Raw genomic sequence first — 12852 nt, 5'->3', positions numbered from 1 at the left:
TTTACTCCATACACTTCTGGTTCGTAAAGGTAACATTACTGAAGTTGAATTTTGTCCTTTTGTCTTCCCGTATTGGAGGCTATGATAGAAATGCCAAGAACTTATATCCTGCAGCTGACCTGTCATTATGGATGTTTGTATGGTTTAGCAGTTTGCTGGTGCTCATCATAAAGTGGAAATCTGTTGCCATCTGGCATCATTATTGTGCTGGTCTAGTGGATTTCCTATCAGAACTACCTGTTCCAAGTGTGAGCTCTGCCTCTGTAACGGTAAAGCCTCCCATCCAACTTTGGGGTTCAGATGATCAGAGTACAGAAAGTGATACAGATGAGGAGTTTCATGCTCAGATCCTTAGTAGTGACAGGTGCCTTTCTAAACCATAGCATTTTGCACCGCTTAAGCAGGTGGTTGTTCAGCTGGTTTCTGACACATCACTTACTCAGATATCTTAACTCTCTCGGCAGGTCTTGGGCATTTAGCTTGAGGCCAAGGCTTTTTCAAGAAAGCAGATGTTGTCAGCTAGGCGTCAGTTGCAGCTCATGAGATTAACACACAGGCTCCTGAGACTTGAAAGTTACTTAGTGACCAGTGTTTGTTGTGGAGAAAACATTACACAGGTTACAGGGAAGAAGGTGTGACCTGCTTTAGAAAAAGATGAGAAGTTAAAAAAACAAACGTCTGTTTTCACCAAATAATGAAGCCAAATTCAATAAATTCCAGTTTCTGCATTCTTCTTCTAGATTGGCATTTGTCTCCACATTTTTTGCTTCCTTGTCCTCCAGAAAGACTGAAGTTACAGGGTTGTTCCTTGAGAGTGAGGAGGGTGCTCGTGCTGTAGCTCTGTGTATGTTAGGTTTGGAAGAGCAACAGAATGGTAGTAAATAATTGGCTGAATGCCTGCGTCTTCCGAAGTGAAAGGGAGCACTCTATGGAGCTAGAATCCAAATAGTGAAGAGATGCAAAACTGTTTGCATAAACCTTGCTAAGAGAATGTGCTTTCTTATTTCTCCTTTGCACAGTAGAGCCAAGTTTGCTTATTTGCTCTTGAAAGTAAGTTGTCCTCCACCGTTACAATGCTTCCTTTCTCTACCATGCAGGTAAATAGCAGACCTGATTCCTGTCAACAACCATATTTTTTCTTGATTAAATTACAGTGTATTAAATACATCAGTAGAGGAATTTAAGTTGCAACGTAACATACATCTGTTAAATGAAAACCAAAATCATTTAAACTTCTCTAGGTTTGAAGAAGACAAAATTCTTCAAATGGAAATGGTTTTATGGAGCAGTCTGTTATATATGCAAAAATGGTGACACCACAGGCAAATGTTGTTTCGGGTATTTAGTAATGAAAAACAAAAAAGTTCAAATTGAACTCCATAACCTTTCTGAGGGTCTCTGTCCCTCAGTTTAGTTAAGATTATTTACATACATACTACATTGATGTTGTGCTTATAAGAAATAGACAGAACTTACCTAAATGTATCATCACCAACCTAAATCTTTTCATATTTCCTAAACTTCCTGATCTTTTTCTCACCATCACCTTTATCTTGAGACTTTGTGCACATTTATACAGATGGCTGTTTTGTGTGCTTAGTCTGAAGTGACTTTAGGGAGCTGAGACTGGGATAGGCTGAGTAGTTGTGACAGTAAGTGAACAGAGTAGTGTTCTGTTCTCCAGGGCTTTCTCTTACTTTTCCTCTTTCGAGGTATTTTATATAAGGACAGAAAGTCAGATTCGAAAATGGTATTAGCTCTCCAATTACTTGCAGACTACAGAAGCTTCTTTGTATCCTTGATCACCCTGACCTTCAACATTTGTTCCTTGGGAAACACTGAAAAACAGTTCATTAGAAATGGAAATCCGTTATCAGCAGTGAGATATAATTTATCTTCAATGCAGAAAATCTCATTTTAGTCCCCGTCTTCTGCCACGTTATAAACTTATGCTTGAGAATTTATTTCAGTTCATTGTTTTTAACTTGCAAGCTGAAAACAAATTCTGTTTCAGACAGCAGTGTATGAAGCAGCACTAGTTTCTATTTGCTCATTATTGTGATGGAATGATTTAGATCGTCCTTGTATGGTTTTGCTTGGTTGGTTTATTCCGAATATGAGGGATTAAAAGTCTGGTTGGTCTTGATGAGATGTCATGCTGCATATATAGTACATCTTCAGAAAGAGGAAAATCATAGATGGGAATGGTATTTCAAAAAAATCTGTATTTACGTGATTAATTTAGATATCACAAAATTAACATTTTTTTGGTACAAAAAAAGACAGTAGAAGTTAAGTTAGATTGTGCAATGCTTGTGTTACCCATAGTACGTCTCTCAATCTTGTCAGTCACAATAAACGCAAACTGTGCCAGGCTGGGAGTAATGCCACCAAATTGTAACTTTGGAAAGCATATGGAAAAATTAAGGGTAAAGTACGGAGGACTCGTATCACTGTGAGCAACTGGGAAATCATAGCTCAGCCAAGCTGGTAAGCACACATGCTTTTTCTGAGCTTTAAGATTAGGGTAGCAGGCAATGATAGATGTTAGGCGTATCTTTTAGAAATACTGATTTTCATTTCTAGTAGGTCCTGTTAAATGGTGCAAATCATGAATCGAACACATGCACATCATTTGAATATTCTAGAAGTTGCATTTGGAGTAAATGTAAATCTAATGGGAGGTGTAGTTCTGAAAATGCACTGCAGAAGGGAGTATTTCTGAACCTGTGTTCCCCACCCTCAGGAAGGTTGCACTGTCAAACCTTTAATGTCTGCCATTGACGTGGGATATGAAATTAATACTAGTACTAATGTATGTGTGGTAACTGGGGCTGTGGCTGTCCCTGAGCTTGCTCATCATAGAAGACTACTAAGATTTGGAGATACTTGGGAGCTGGGAGGGTTTTTTGGGTACCTACATCGCCCTGTTCTCCTCCTCCTTCCTAAGCATCTTCTGTTTGGCTGCTGCCACAGACAGAGCTAGAGGGACCTTCAGTATAACCCAGTATGTCCATTTTCCTCAGTAGATGCTGTTTTTAAGAAACAAGAGTAAAACTGTTCAACACTACTGCAGGTTCTGCTCGTCTGCAAGCATGCCAAAGGAAATGCCTGAAGCAGGGCCATTTCCTGCCCTCTCCTGGCCCAGGGTGTTTCCTTTTACATGAGGCAGGGCCCTCTTTCTTCCTCCCTTTCCTCCCACTGGAGTGTGAAGCTGTGCTTTCTCACATGGCTTATCTTCAGGATGCGAGTTATTTCAGCGCTTCCTTTTGAGGGGCACGATATGGGTGAACTGAGAAACGAGTCAAGTGTTTGAAAATGGTTTTTAAAACAAGTAGTCCTTTCTGGGTTCTGTCTGCTGATTCTTATTACTTAATGAAAGTCTGGGGTTTTTTAGTCCATATTAAGTGTGTAAATTTTAGCACCGTTGTTTTCCAGGTTTGCAAAGGGTATGACAAAGTACTGACTTTTCTCACCGTTTGTGCAGCATTGAGCTGAATGTGTTGGGAAATTTTGTCAAGGCTGCACACCTCCAGTGAGTGGCCAGGCCATTAAAAACTCTGCTCAGTCTCAGCCCTGCCTTGCTTCTCGTTACTCCCTGCCTTCTCGTCAGCACTAAAAATTCTTATACCTGGTAAATCAATTAAATGGCTTCTCGTCCACTCTGTAGGTGATGTACATGGTAAATAGTAGGTCTCCTATGTGCTACAATTCCAAAGTACTGGTACCCTGAAAGTTCTACTCTTCGTACATCTTAGGAGCAGCTCTTACAAGAGTAAATTTGGCTTCTTTTCCAAACCTAAATTGTTTTCCTAAGACCTCCAGACCAACATACCTTGACACAATTTACTGTGGTTCTGTTAAGTGGGGAGCTTGGGTTTTTTTGTGTCTTTGGTTAAGGCTGCAGAGTCATAGTGCAGCAATTTAAACGTATCTTTTACTAAAGAGAGACTTATGATCTTCCTATAGCATTTCATTTAAGCTACCATATAGAATTCTCTGTGAGGGAGTTCTCTCCTTTGGAAGAAAAAATCTTTAGGACTGTTCCTGCAGACAGCCAAATAAAAACATTCTTCTTGGGGACAGTGTCATTCCATAAATTGAGAGCCATTGGTGTGTGAAATGCTGCTTCTGCCCATCATGGTCTGTTCCCACTTTGTGAAAGGTTATAGTCAAAACTCTGCCAAGACATGCACTGTTGTTACCAGTGCTCCAGCTGTATTTTGAGCATGGTGGGATCGGATTTGCATCTTATAATTGAAATTGGGTAACAGGTTTTATGTATCAACATGCTGAGCTAGGGATGGAGAGGACACTTGATATGCACTGTGCTAGCACAGCATTGGATTTGTGAATAATACCATTAATGACAAAACAGGATTATTTTTTTCTTCATGAAAGCATCAGGGGTTTATGTAATCACTATTTGTTGTTATTAGTATTCAGATATCGCGGTTTGAATATTCCTCTTTCTGAATTCTGCCAGATGACCTTGAAAGACACATCTACAGATCTAAACACCAAATAGTGGAATAAATATGAGTGCTTTTAACAAAAAGACAGGCTGAATTAACCCCAAAAAATCTACTTTGGAATTATTTCATGATTTCTCAGTTTCAATTCTGTCAATGAAGACTGAGGAATTGACAGCAGTTGGTTCCACATTCCAGCAGTTGTTTGTTTGTTGCTGGTTGTGACTGATCTGGAAGTCAGTCATGGAAAGCTCCAATATTTAAGTACAACAGCATCCTAGGAATTTTTTGTTTACGTTACTGAAAAGAGTAATTAATGTATCTGTTAAAAATGGTGCTATAAACTACAAATAAGGGTTTTTTCGTTTGGGGTTTTTTCCTGCAGTAGTTGTTTTTTTTCAGTAGAGTTGTATAGACAGTCTGTTTTACCTTGTGTGTGAATGGTTTTTAAGAGGTTGCTGCTATGTATCGATTACCAAAGGCTTTCTTCTCAGCTGTATAGAAGTGTGATGAATTCTGTGTTACAAAAGGTTGTAGGAAGTCCTGCCATAGTCTTTGTGGAAAGTAGAGGCCAAAAAATTCTTCAGTTACAACTTGGAATTGCACAAATGAAGCTTAGTTGTCATTAATCTGCTGCTATTTCAAGTGGAATTGTTTGGTTAAACAATATTGCATGGTTATTTTAGGCTTCATGCATTCCGTATATGAGTAAGGTTTTGCATACATACAGTCTTCTTGCTTCTGAACAGGTACTGCTTATTCAAAGGGTTCACTGATAACTTAGAATAGTTGTGTTAGTGTACAGAGAGTTGTTGGGGCCCAGCTGAATATTACCAGGTGGAACATGGTAGAAAACAAAAAATGAAGAATTAATACAAAAGCAGTAAATAACTGAAACGTAGAAATCTACAGAGGATACTTTTTTTTTTTTTTTTTGGTCAGTGCTAATATAAAGTTTGAAAATTTAAAATCATTACCTGTGTTTTCCTTCACTTTAGTCTATGCAAGAGAAGCTTGTGCAAGAAAAGCTGATAGTTCAGAAGATGACAAGTGAGCTTGAAGAAAAAGAAAAGAATATAGAGCAGTTAAATAAAACTGTCACTGAAGTAAGTACAAACTCCACTAACCTAATAACACGATCTGGGAAGAAGCTTATAGAATGATTATAAGGTCCCCTGCTAGGGCTTTATGCGCTATATTACATACTTGACTGCGCTGGCTGCTGTGCAGACATACCATCCCTACCTCAAGAAGTGAGAACTTCAAGGGTAAAGGCCACAAAGCTGTGGTAGCATGAAACAGAAAGCTTTTACATGGCTATCTGCTATTCTTTGGAGGGGTACAGAAATATTTATGGTATGTATGGAAATGAATTATTTTTAATTATATTGTTTGTGGTTTGAAACAGGAAATTTTCTGCTACAGTGCACACTTCAGACTAACTTTCCCCTTTTTTCCCATTTACTTTTCACAAAGAACCAAAGACTGATGGAAGAGAATGCCTGCCTGAAGGAGCAGATGCGGCAGGTGGAGCAGTCCAGGCAGCCAGTATCTGAGAAGATGCCTATAGCAGACCAGTTATTCAAGGAAATGTCCCATTGCTTGTTTGACTTGAAAGCACTGTGCAGTATTCTTACTCAGAGAGCTCAGGGCAAGGAACCTAACCTTTCCTTACTGCTGGGAATCAGATGTAAGTGATGTTGTCATTCCAGTGCTTAATAATGTTTTGACATAGGGGTGTAACGGTTTAGTTAAGTGGTGCTAGAACTTGCCAGCTGGACAGGCCAGCGTCCCCGCTTGCTGTGCAACTGAAGCAGTTGTTTGTGAACTCTACTCCTGGAGCTCTCTGGAAAAGTTGGGCTTTTAGCGCGCCTGGGCCACTAAATGCATATGACTACAACAGGTCCTTGTCATTTGGACTGAATCACAGGTTTGTTCACCCCACTAGAAAAGAAAGGTGTGTAGCCGGGTGTCTGTCCCTCCTGAGGGATGCTGCAGTCTGCTTTTCTGGCAAACCTGTTCCACCGTATGAACTCATTTCAAGAGAGGTGAGGCATAAGCAGGCCTGGTGTGGCTACATGATGTGGTTTTGTTTCAAAGCCCTAGGGTCAAGTGGTAGGAATACGCATGCACTGTTTGAACATGTACCTGTCTGGGTTGGGGGTGTCTGTCTATTAGATAAGCCTAGTGCCAGTCAGCTTCACCTCCAGTACTGTTAATGGCACATCTAGTCTGCAGCGCTTACTAAGCTGTTAAAATTAACCAGGAAATGAGAAGCACACCCTAAAGCAAATCAGTTAAAGCTTTAGCATAGTGAGTTTGTGTTAGATCTTTTCTTTTAAAAAACTTAATAAACAGTTGCTTTTTTTTTTTTTTTTTTTTACCTGACTGTATCATATTGTATTGTTTTCTGAACGTTAATTAGAATTAATCAGACTGGTTGCTGATCTGGACCATCAGCAAGGTAGAAAGGTAGAAGTATAGAGTCCTTTTCATCAGGAGCCACATAGATTCATCTGCACCGTAACCCCTTGATATACTGGAGAGCACAGCGTATGCCAGCCTCAAAGTCCATGAGACCGTCATCAGCCAGCAGGATGAATAGTGCAGCATATCTGTAGTGTTAGTGCTATCTCATCATCTTACATGGCCTCGTTTCCCCAGGCTTTCTATCCTCTTTTTCTGAGTGGCTACGGAAACCTCCAAAATTGCTAGGAAATGGCTATTCTACCCATCTGTTGAGATCCATCAGACTTTAGCAAGGCCAGGTCTTGGTGTAAACAGAAAAGCCTGTCTTTCAGAGAAGCACTGATGTGCTCTGAATTGATTTTAAGTTCACTTACAACACAGTTCAGTTACAACACAGTAAGTTGTTCACAGTACAGCATTTTGTTGGCTTGTCATCATACTAAAGCATGATTTGTCTCGCTGTAATTAAAGTGACCTACCCCTTATTTCAAAGGGGACTGACTAGTTGAAGTATTCACAGAACACAGTTGCTAGAGCTTTAACCTTGGTTGTTGTTTTCTGTAGCGCTGAGCTGTTCAGCTGAAGAGAATGAAAATTACCACAGCACAGAAACCCTTTCAAAGAAGCTGTTGGACGTTCGTCAGTTACGAAAGGATATTGATGAATTAAGGACTATAATGTCAGACCGTTATGCTCAGGACATGGGGGACAATTGCATTACTCAATGACAACATTTCATCTAGTAGCAAATGACTTACTAAATGCTGCTGTGTCACAGGTCTTTGCATTTCTATTAAGGAGCCATATCGGAAGACTGCAAATAGCACCACTCATGCATCTCTCTGAGACTGCATTTAATCTCGGGAGTCTGGGGGTGGGGGGAGAGCCATCGTTTAAAGAGTGGTACAAACTATAAGAAATCTTTTCTCCAAACTACTGAATGTAGGAACAAACTGTGAAGAATGATTCAATTGGATACTCTGTTCCTTCATTAGGGCTCATTTTATTACTTCACCTCGTTTCTGGAATCAGAGCATCAAAACAGCCGTGCTGCTACTACTCTTCAGTCCCTTCCTTCATCAGAGGTTTGTATGGCATTATCTGTGCTCTGAAATGAGAGCAGAGCGTCAAAGGACCTGTACTGTTTGTGGTCAAGCCAGAGGCTTCTGCAGCTGCACTTCACTCTGGAAATTGCAATGGGAACAATCTTGGAGCACTACAAAAAGCAGTAGCTCTTCAAGTTGCCTAAATAATTTGATAGAGGAAGAATGTTGGTTTTAGTAATGGATGTCTATGTTGTTTGCCCAATAGCAGAAGAAACCCAAGTTTTAACTCTTTTATGCAAATGAAGTCCATAAAATATAGCACTATCAAATTGTTTTAAGCACTCTCACATTGCCGTAAGAAGTTTCAATAGTATGAAGTCTGTGACAAACCCAGAGAAGCTGGAAAGCATGAGACTGCAGCATAGTACGTGGCTGTCAGAGGCTGTATTTTGGTGTTTGTACCATACTTATTTTTCCCTTAGGTCATCTCCATTTTAAAATGTGGCTGGTCTCCATTCAGTCCATGAAGGCCTCTGATGAGGGTGTGAACCACTTCAACCAAAATGGTTACCATAGCTACAAAACGGGTGTTTGGCACTTGGCAAAATCAGGGCTCAGAACAGAATGTTTCCACTTAGAAGTATTAAGTACTCAGTTATCTGAGGACTGCAAAATTTTCCACGTTGTCTGGGATTCTTGATCTTTCTGTTGATGTGGGAAGCGATTACATTTAAAAAAAAAATAAGGTTGTGTTCCATAGTTTATTCAGTGAGTTTCACTTGGCAGTGCTGTTTCAACCCCATGGGACGGATGACATTAATACTTCTGATTTCCTGGAACATCACTGCAAGTCAGTGCACAGTTATGCATGGTGTAAAACAGTAATTAACTGAAGGAAACAAAAACTTGCAAAGAGCAAAACCACTCTCAGATCACACTGTTAAAATATATGAGCATCAGTTACTTAAAGATCTCTTCCAATCTAAATGCTTCTATATATGGTAATAAAGTTTCAAAAGACTAAGGTGCAAGTCAGTCAACTGACCTGTAGTGTGGATAACAGCAGGGATCTCTTAAAAAGCTTAGCAGTTAGAACCAAGTAAATTCTAGGGTAACATTTTTATGGCAAAAGTGTTAGTGTCTTCAGTTTTCTGATTATATTTGTGTTAATAGAAAAAAAATGGTATAGCAAGGTAGACTGGTTACCAGTTTTAACTTGGTGATCTTTTGCTTTCTGTTCATTGTTACAGTTACCATTAATGTTGTTTTTATAATTTAGTGAACTATTTTTTTTTTAGCTATATGGACTTATTTATTTGACAGTTTTCTCTATCCTGAACCTACACATGGACTAATTTGTGAAAAATAGTGTTGCTATTTATATTATTGCTACATAGTGGTTTCAGATATGTTAATCTGATTGGTTCAGCTCCTGTGAGCACTGAAATAGTGTCTAGGTGAAATCTTGAGTGAAATTGCCTAGTGTCTCTACTTCACAGCAAAAAATGAGGCTATTTAATTTTAAATTTCTCATCTCTTTTTGTAGGTTTGGAAGTGTACTTTTATACTAGTGCAAAAGTGAAAGCAAGGATCTTTTCAGGAATGGGCTGGCAGTTTCCTGTACCTCTAACAGTATTGGCTTTTGTGACTAGGGCCTCAGCTCGTTCCTTTGGTGTGTAGTTCCTTGGGTTTGGCCCCGCAGTGAAATCTACAGTTTATGGCATCTGTCTTGTATCAGAATTCAACAATAGGATTTCAGATGATAAACTAGAAGTATTAGGGAGGGAGGAAACACCTACGTTGCATGTTATTAATTCCTTAGATGGAAATGTTGTACCTACAAAAAAAATTACCAAGTAACACATTTTTCTAAATTTGGTAGAAATAACAAGGAGTTTAATAGAGCAATTAGAGAGGAGCAAGAGATTTTTTGGGTCACTTTGAACTATTAAGCTGGTCATGTGGCTGGAGTGCCTCCACCGTCCCTCCCGTTAAATAGCGATACTGTATTGCAGAGTTGAGATCAGTAATTTATATTTGCAAAGCACTTCAGGAGCTTTTAAGCTCTTCAAGTGTTAGCTGAAAGGCCCTCAGGAAGGTCGTCCCATTTTACTTGTAGTACTTTGATTACCATGTGGTAATCTTGCGCTGTAATATTTTTATTACAGAACCTGTAATATTTATGTTGACTTTAAAGCACTTGATTTTAAAAAAACAACAACTGAGTTTATCTGCCTCAGTCAAATTAAAGTAGGGAGGTAGATGATGGATGTATGAGCCAAAGATGCGGACTACCAGTTGACTATCTACAGTGATACAGTATTTTGCTTTGATTTCTTAAAATTTGGCCTGTTGTAGTAATAGCAGTTAACATATTTGCATCAGTTTCTGGATGCCTCTAAATGGAATAAGCTTTGTCTAAGATATGCATGACTGTTTAATTGGTTAAAATGTAGTGTGTGTGGTCTCATTCAGCATATTTAATACAGAGTTGATTAATGAATGTTAACATTGGAATTGCTTAGATTCAGTCATGACAACTTTTTGCTGTAGCTATTAGACAATCTCAAGGGCTGGAAAACAACGCTAATGAATGGGGACTCTACCGTTCTGGCTGTCAGCAAATTTGTACCGCAACTTTTTGTATAGTTTCAGATTGAATTTATACAGTCCTTCAGAAAATATTTACAGTAACTACTGTATTCAAGAATGTATTTTGAAAAAGACTTGGAAAGTAACTGTCTTCAGACAAGCTATAGATGATGCTATGTGTTTACTATATAGAAATAACACAGCTCACTTGTGTAAATGTGATTTAGGTTGCTAGCCTCCACTGTGCAGCTTCGTAGTGTGATGGTTGTGTGAAATTGTGGAGATTGCTGTAACCACCCACTCGGGCTCCAGCAATTGAAACTGCTGGTGACCCTGAGGTCATTACAGGAGCTGAAATGTCTTCCTTTTAACTTCAAAAGGTTTCCTTCCTTCCTTTGCCCTCACTGCCCGCCTCTTGTGTCAGACGGTTTTTTGGATGTTTTTCTTTCAGGGTAAGAGCACAAGGAAAAGAACCCTTACTCTGCAACCTGCTGCCCTAGCATGGGCAGCAACAGCACACTGCATGGGCATAATTTGCTCCAATTTCCCTTGTCCTCGTCAATGATGTTACACAGGTGGAGTTGGAGGTATAATTGCGCTCTTTTCATTGATGTGACTAGTTCTGTCATGAGCAGGGAAAAGATCTTCTGAATAACCTGCATTCTTAGACTGCAAACAAATCAATGGTGGTTATCTAAAGGAATGTTTTATTCTGGTAGCTCATTAGCAATATTAATTCCACAGCTGCATACCTTTGTGCCTTTTTTGCCTGACCTAAGTGTATATTCCCCTGTAAGTTGTTAGGATGCTGATGACTGCACCTTGTTTTCTTCTTACCTGCTGATATTTTGTTAATAAGCTTTTGTAGTAAGGACTCTTGCATGTCATCTAGAAACAGAATTACTTAAACTAGGTACTAGGTGCACACTTGGAATGTTAGGCTGGTCATAGTATGCAGCTTTTTTCCATATGAAGCGTGAGCTGGAATCTCATCACAATGTGTATATTAATTACAGTATATCATTAGTTCAGTGGGGAGGAGTGTCTGGAGCTATCTTTTAAAAGCACAGCTGACATATGTACTGGATCAGTCCCTGAAGACTGGTAGTTTTGTAAATTGGGTTCAATTTTTGAACCGCTCAGAATACCTCATATGTAAATAGAGTTGTCATGACTTAATCACAATGTGTTTGTTCATTGTAAAAAGTAAAAGAGCCACTGGCTGGCTCAGCTTTAGGCTTGTTGTTCTTGCCTCTTTTTGTAATTTTTTTTAAAGTAGGGTTTACAGCTAGAATTTTGAATGCCAAAGTTCTATTTATTAAATAATAATAAAAGTTTTCATTGTTAATGACTGGTATTTTTCCACTGGAATTTCTTTGTTGATGTTTGGGATTTGTATCCACAGAGCAAAAATAAATTTTGTTACAAAAGTGATTTCTTCATGGTTCTTGTTTGTCCAATATCTGGCACGTGACATAAGTGACCAAAGCTGGACTAGGGGCAGGAGACAAAGGAGTAGTGAAAGATCTTCCCAATACCCACCCCAGTTTCCCTTCAGTGCTCCTGTAGTTCTGCCTGAATACCAGCTGACTTAGCTCTCTTCCTGGCATGGATTTTTTTTTTTAAGAGAACAGACCCTTAGTAGCAAAAATATTATTTCAGTACAGTGAAAGGGGTTTAGAGCAGAGTTGCTTGCAAAGTCCCTGATGCTTTTTTAAGCAGGTGTTCCTGTTAGCCGTCTTGGATACTGATGGGAGAGATCACAGGTAGGACTTTTTCAAAGAGTAAGTTGGCATAAAATAGTAGGCGGTAGTGTTACGATAGCTAGTTTCGAAGTTGCTGAAAGGTTCATCAGCTGTGCAACATGTGGTTGCCCCGAAGCCAGTCACACAGGGCAAAAAAGAAAATGGGATGGTGAGACAAAACCAGCGGTGAGTCTGGTACCAAGAAGAAAACTGGTGATCAGAAAGGACATGTGGTTTTAGTTGTTATTTTTCAGTTAGAAAATGGATGGCTGGTCAGACTGAGCAGTAGTTAAGGCAGTCAGAAATTGCAGCTGCATGAAATACTGCAGGTCAGTCCAGACCAATTCAACCAAGCGATGTTGTCTTCCCTTCCGTGTCAAGTTAGTGCGGTCTGAGGAAAAGTCAAAGGTTAAGGATTTTACTCGGTGTGCTGAAGGAAGTGGAGTCTCCCAAAAATGTTTTCTTCTCTGACAGCTCCCTGTAAGAAATCGTAAAGCCTGTTTGGAGCACTGAACGCTGAATGAGCTT

General features: G+C 39.4%; 1 protein-coding gene across 2 annotated transcripts in view; it reads left to right on the top strand.

Annotated features, from left to right (window-relative positions):
* Positions 1-12013, top strand: part of CEP85L (centrosomal protein 85 like) — a 120030-nt gene extending 108017 nt beyond the window's left edge. For both annotated transcript variants that reach the window (XM_037391213.1, XM_037391214.1), the window contains exons 11-13: positions 5471-5578; positions 5949-6162; positions 7506-12013. In XM_037391213.1, the coding sequence (XP_037247110.1) occupies positions 5471-5578; positions 5949-6162; positions 7506-7669 (486 nt within the window). In that variant the 3' untranslated portion in view covers positions 7670-12013. The remainder of the gene's footprint in view (positions 1-5470; positions 5579-5948; positions 6163-7505) is intronic.
* The last annotated feature ends 839 nt before the right edge of the window (positions 12014-12852 follow it).

This window comes from Falco rusticolus, chromosome 6 (assembly GCF_015220075.1).
Source record: "Falco rusticolus isolate bFalRus1 chromosome 6, bFalRus1.pri, whole genome shotgun sequence".
In the NCBI taxonomy this organism is placed as follows: Eukaryota; Metazoa; Chordata; class Aves; order Falconiformes; family Falconidae; genus Falco; species Falco rusticolus.
Note: the sequence above shows the minus strand (reverse complement) of the source record. Positions and strands in the feature narration are given on the sequence as shown.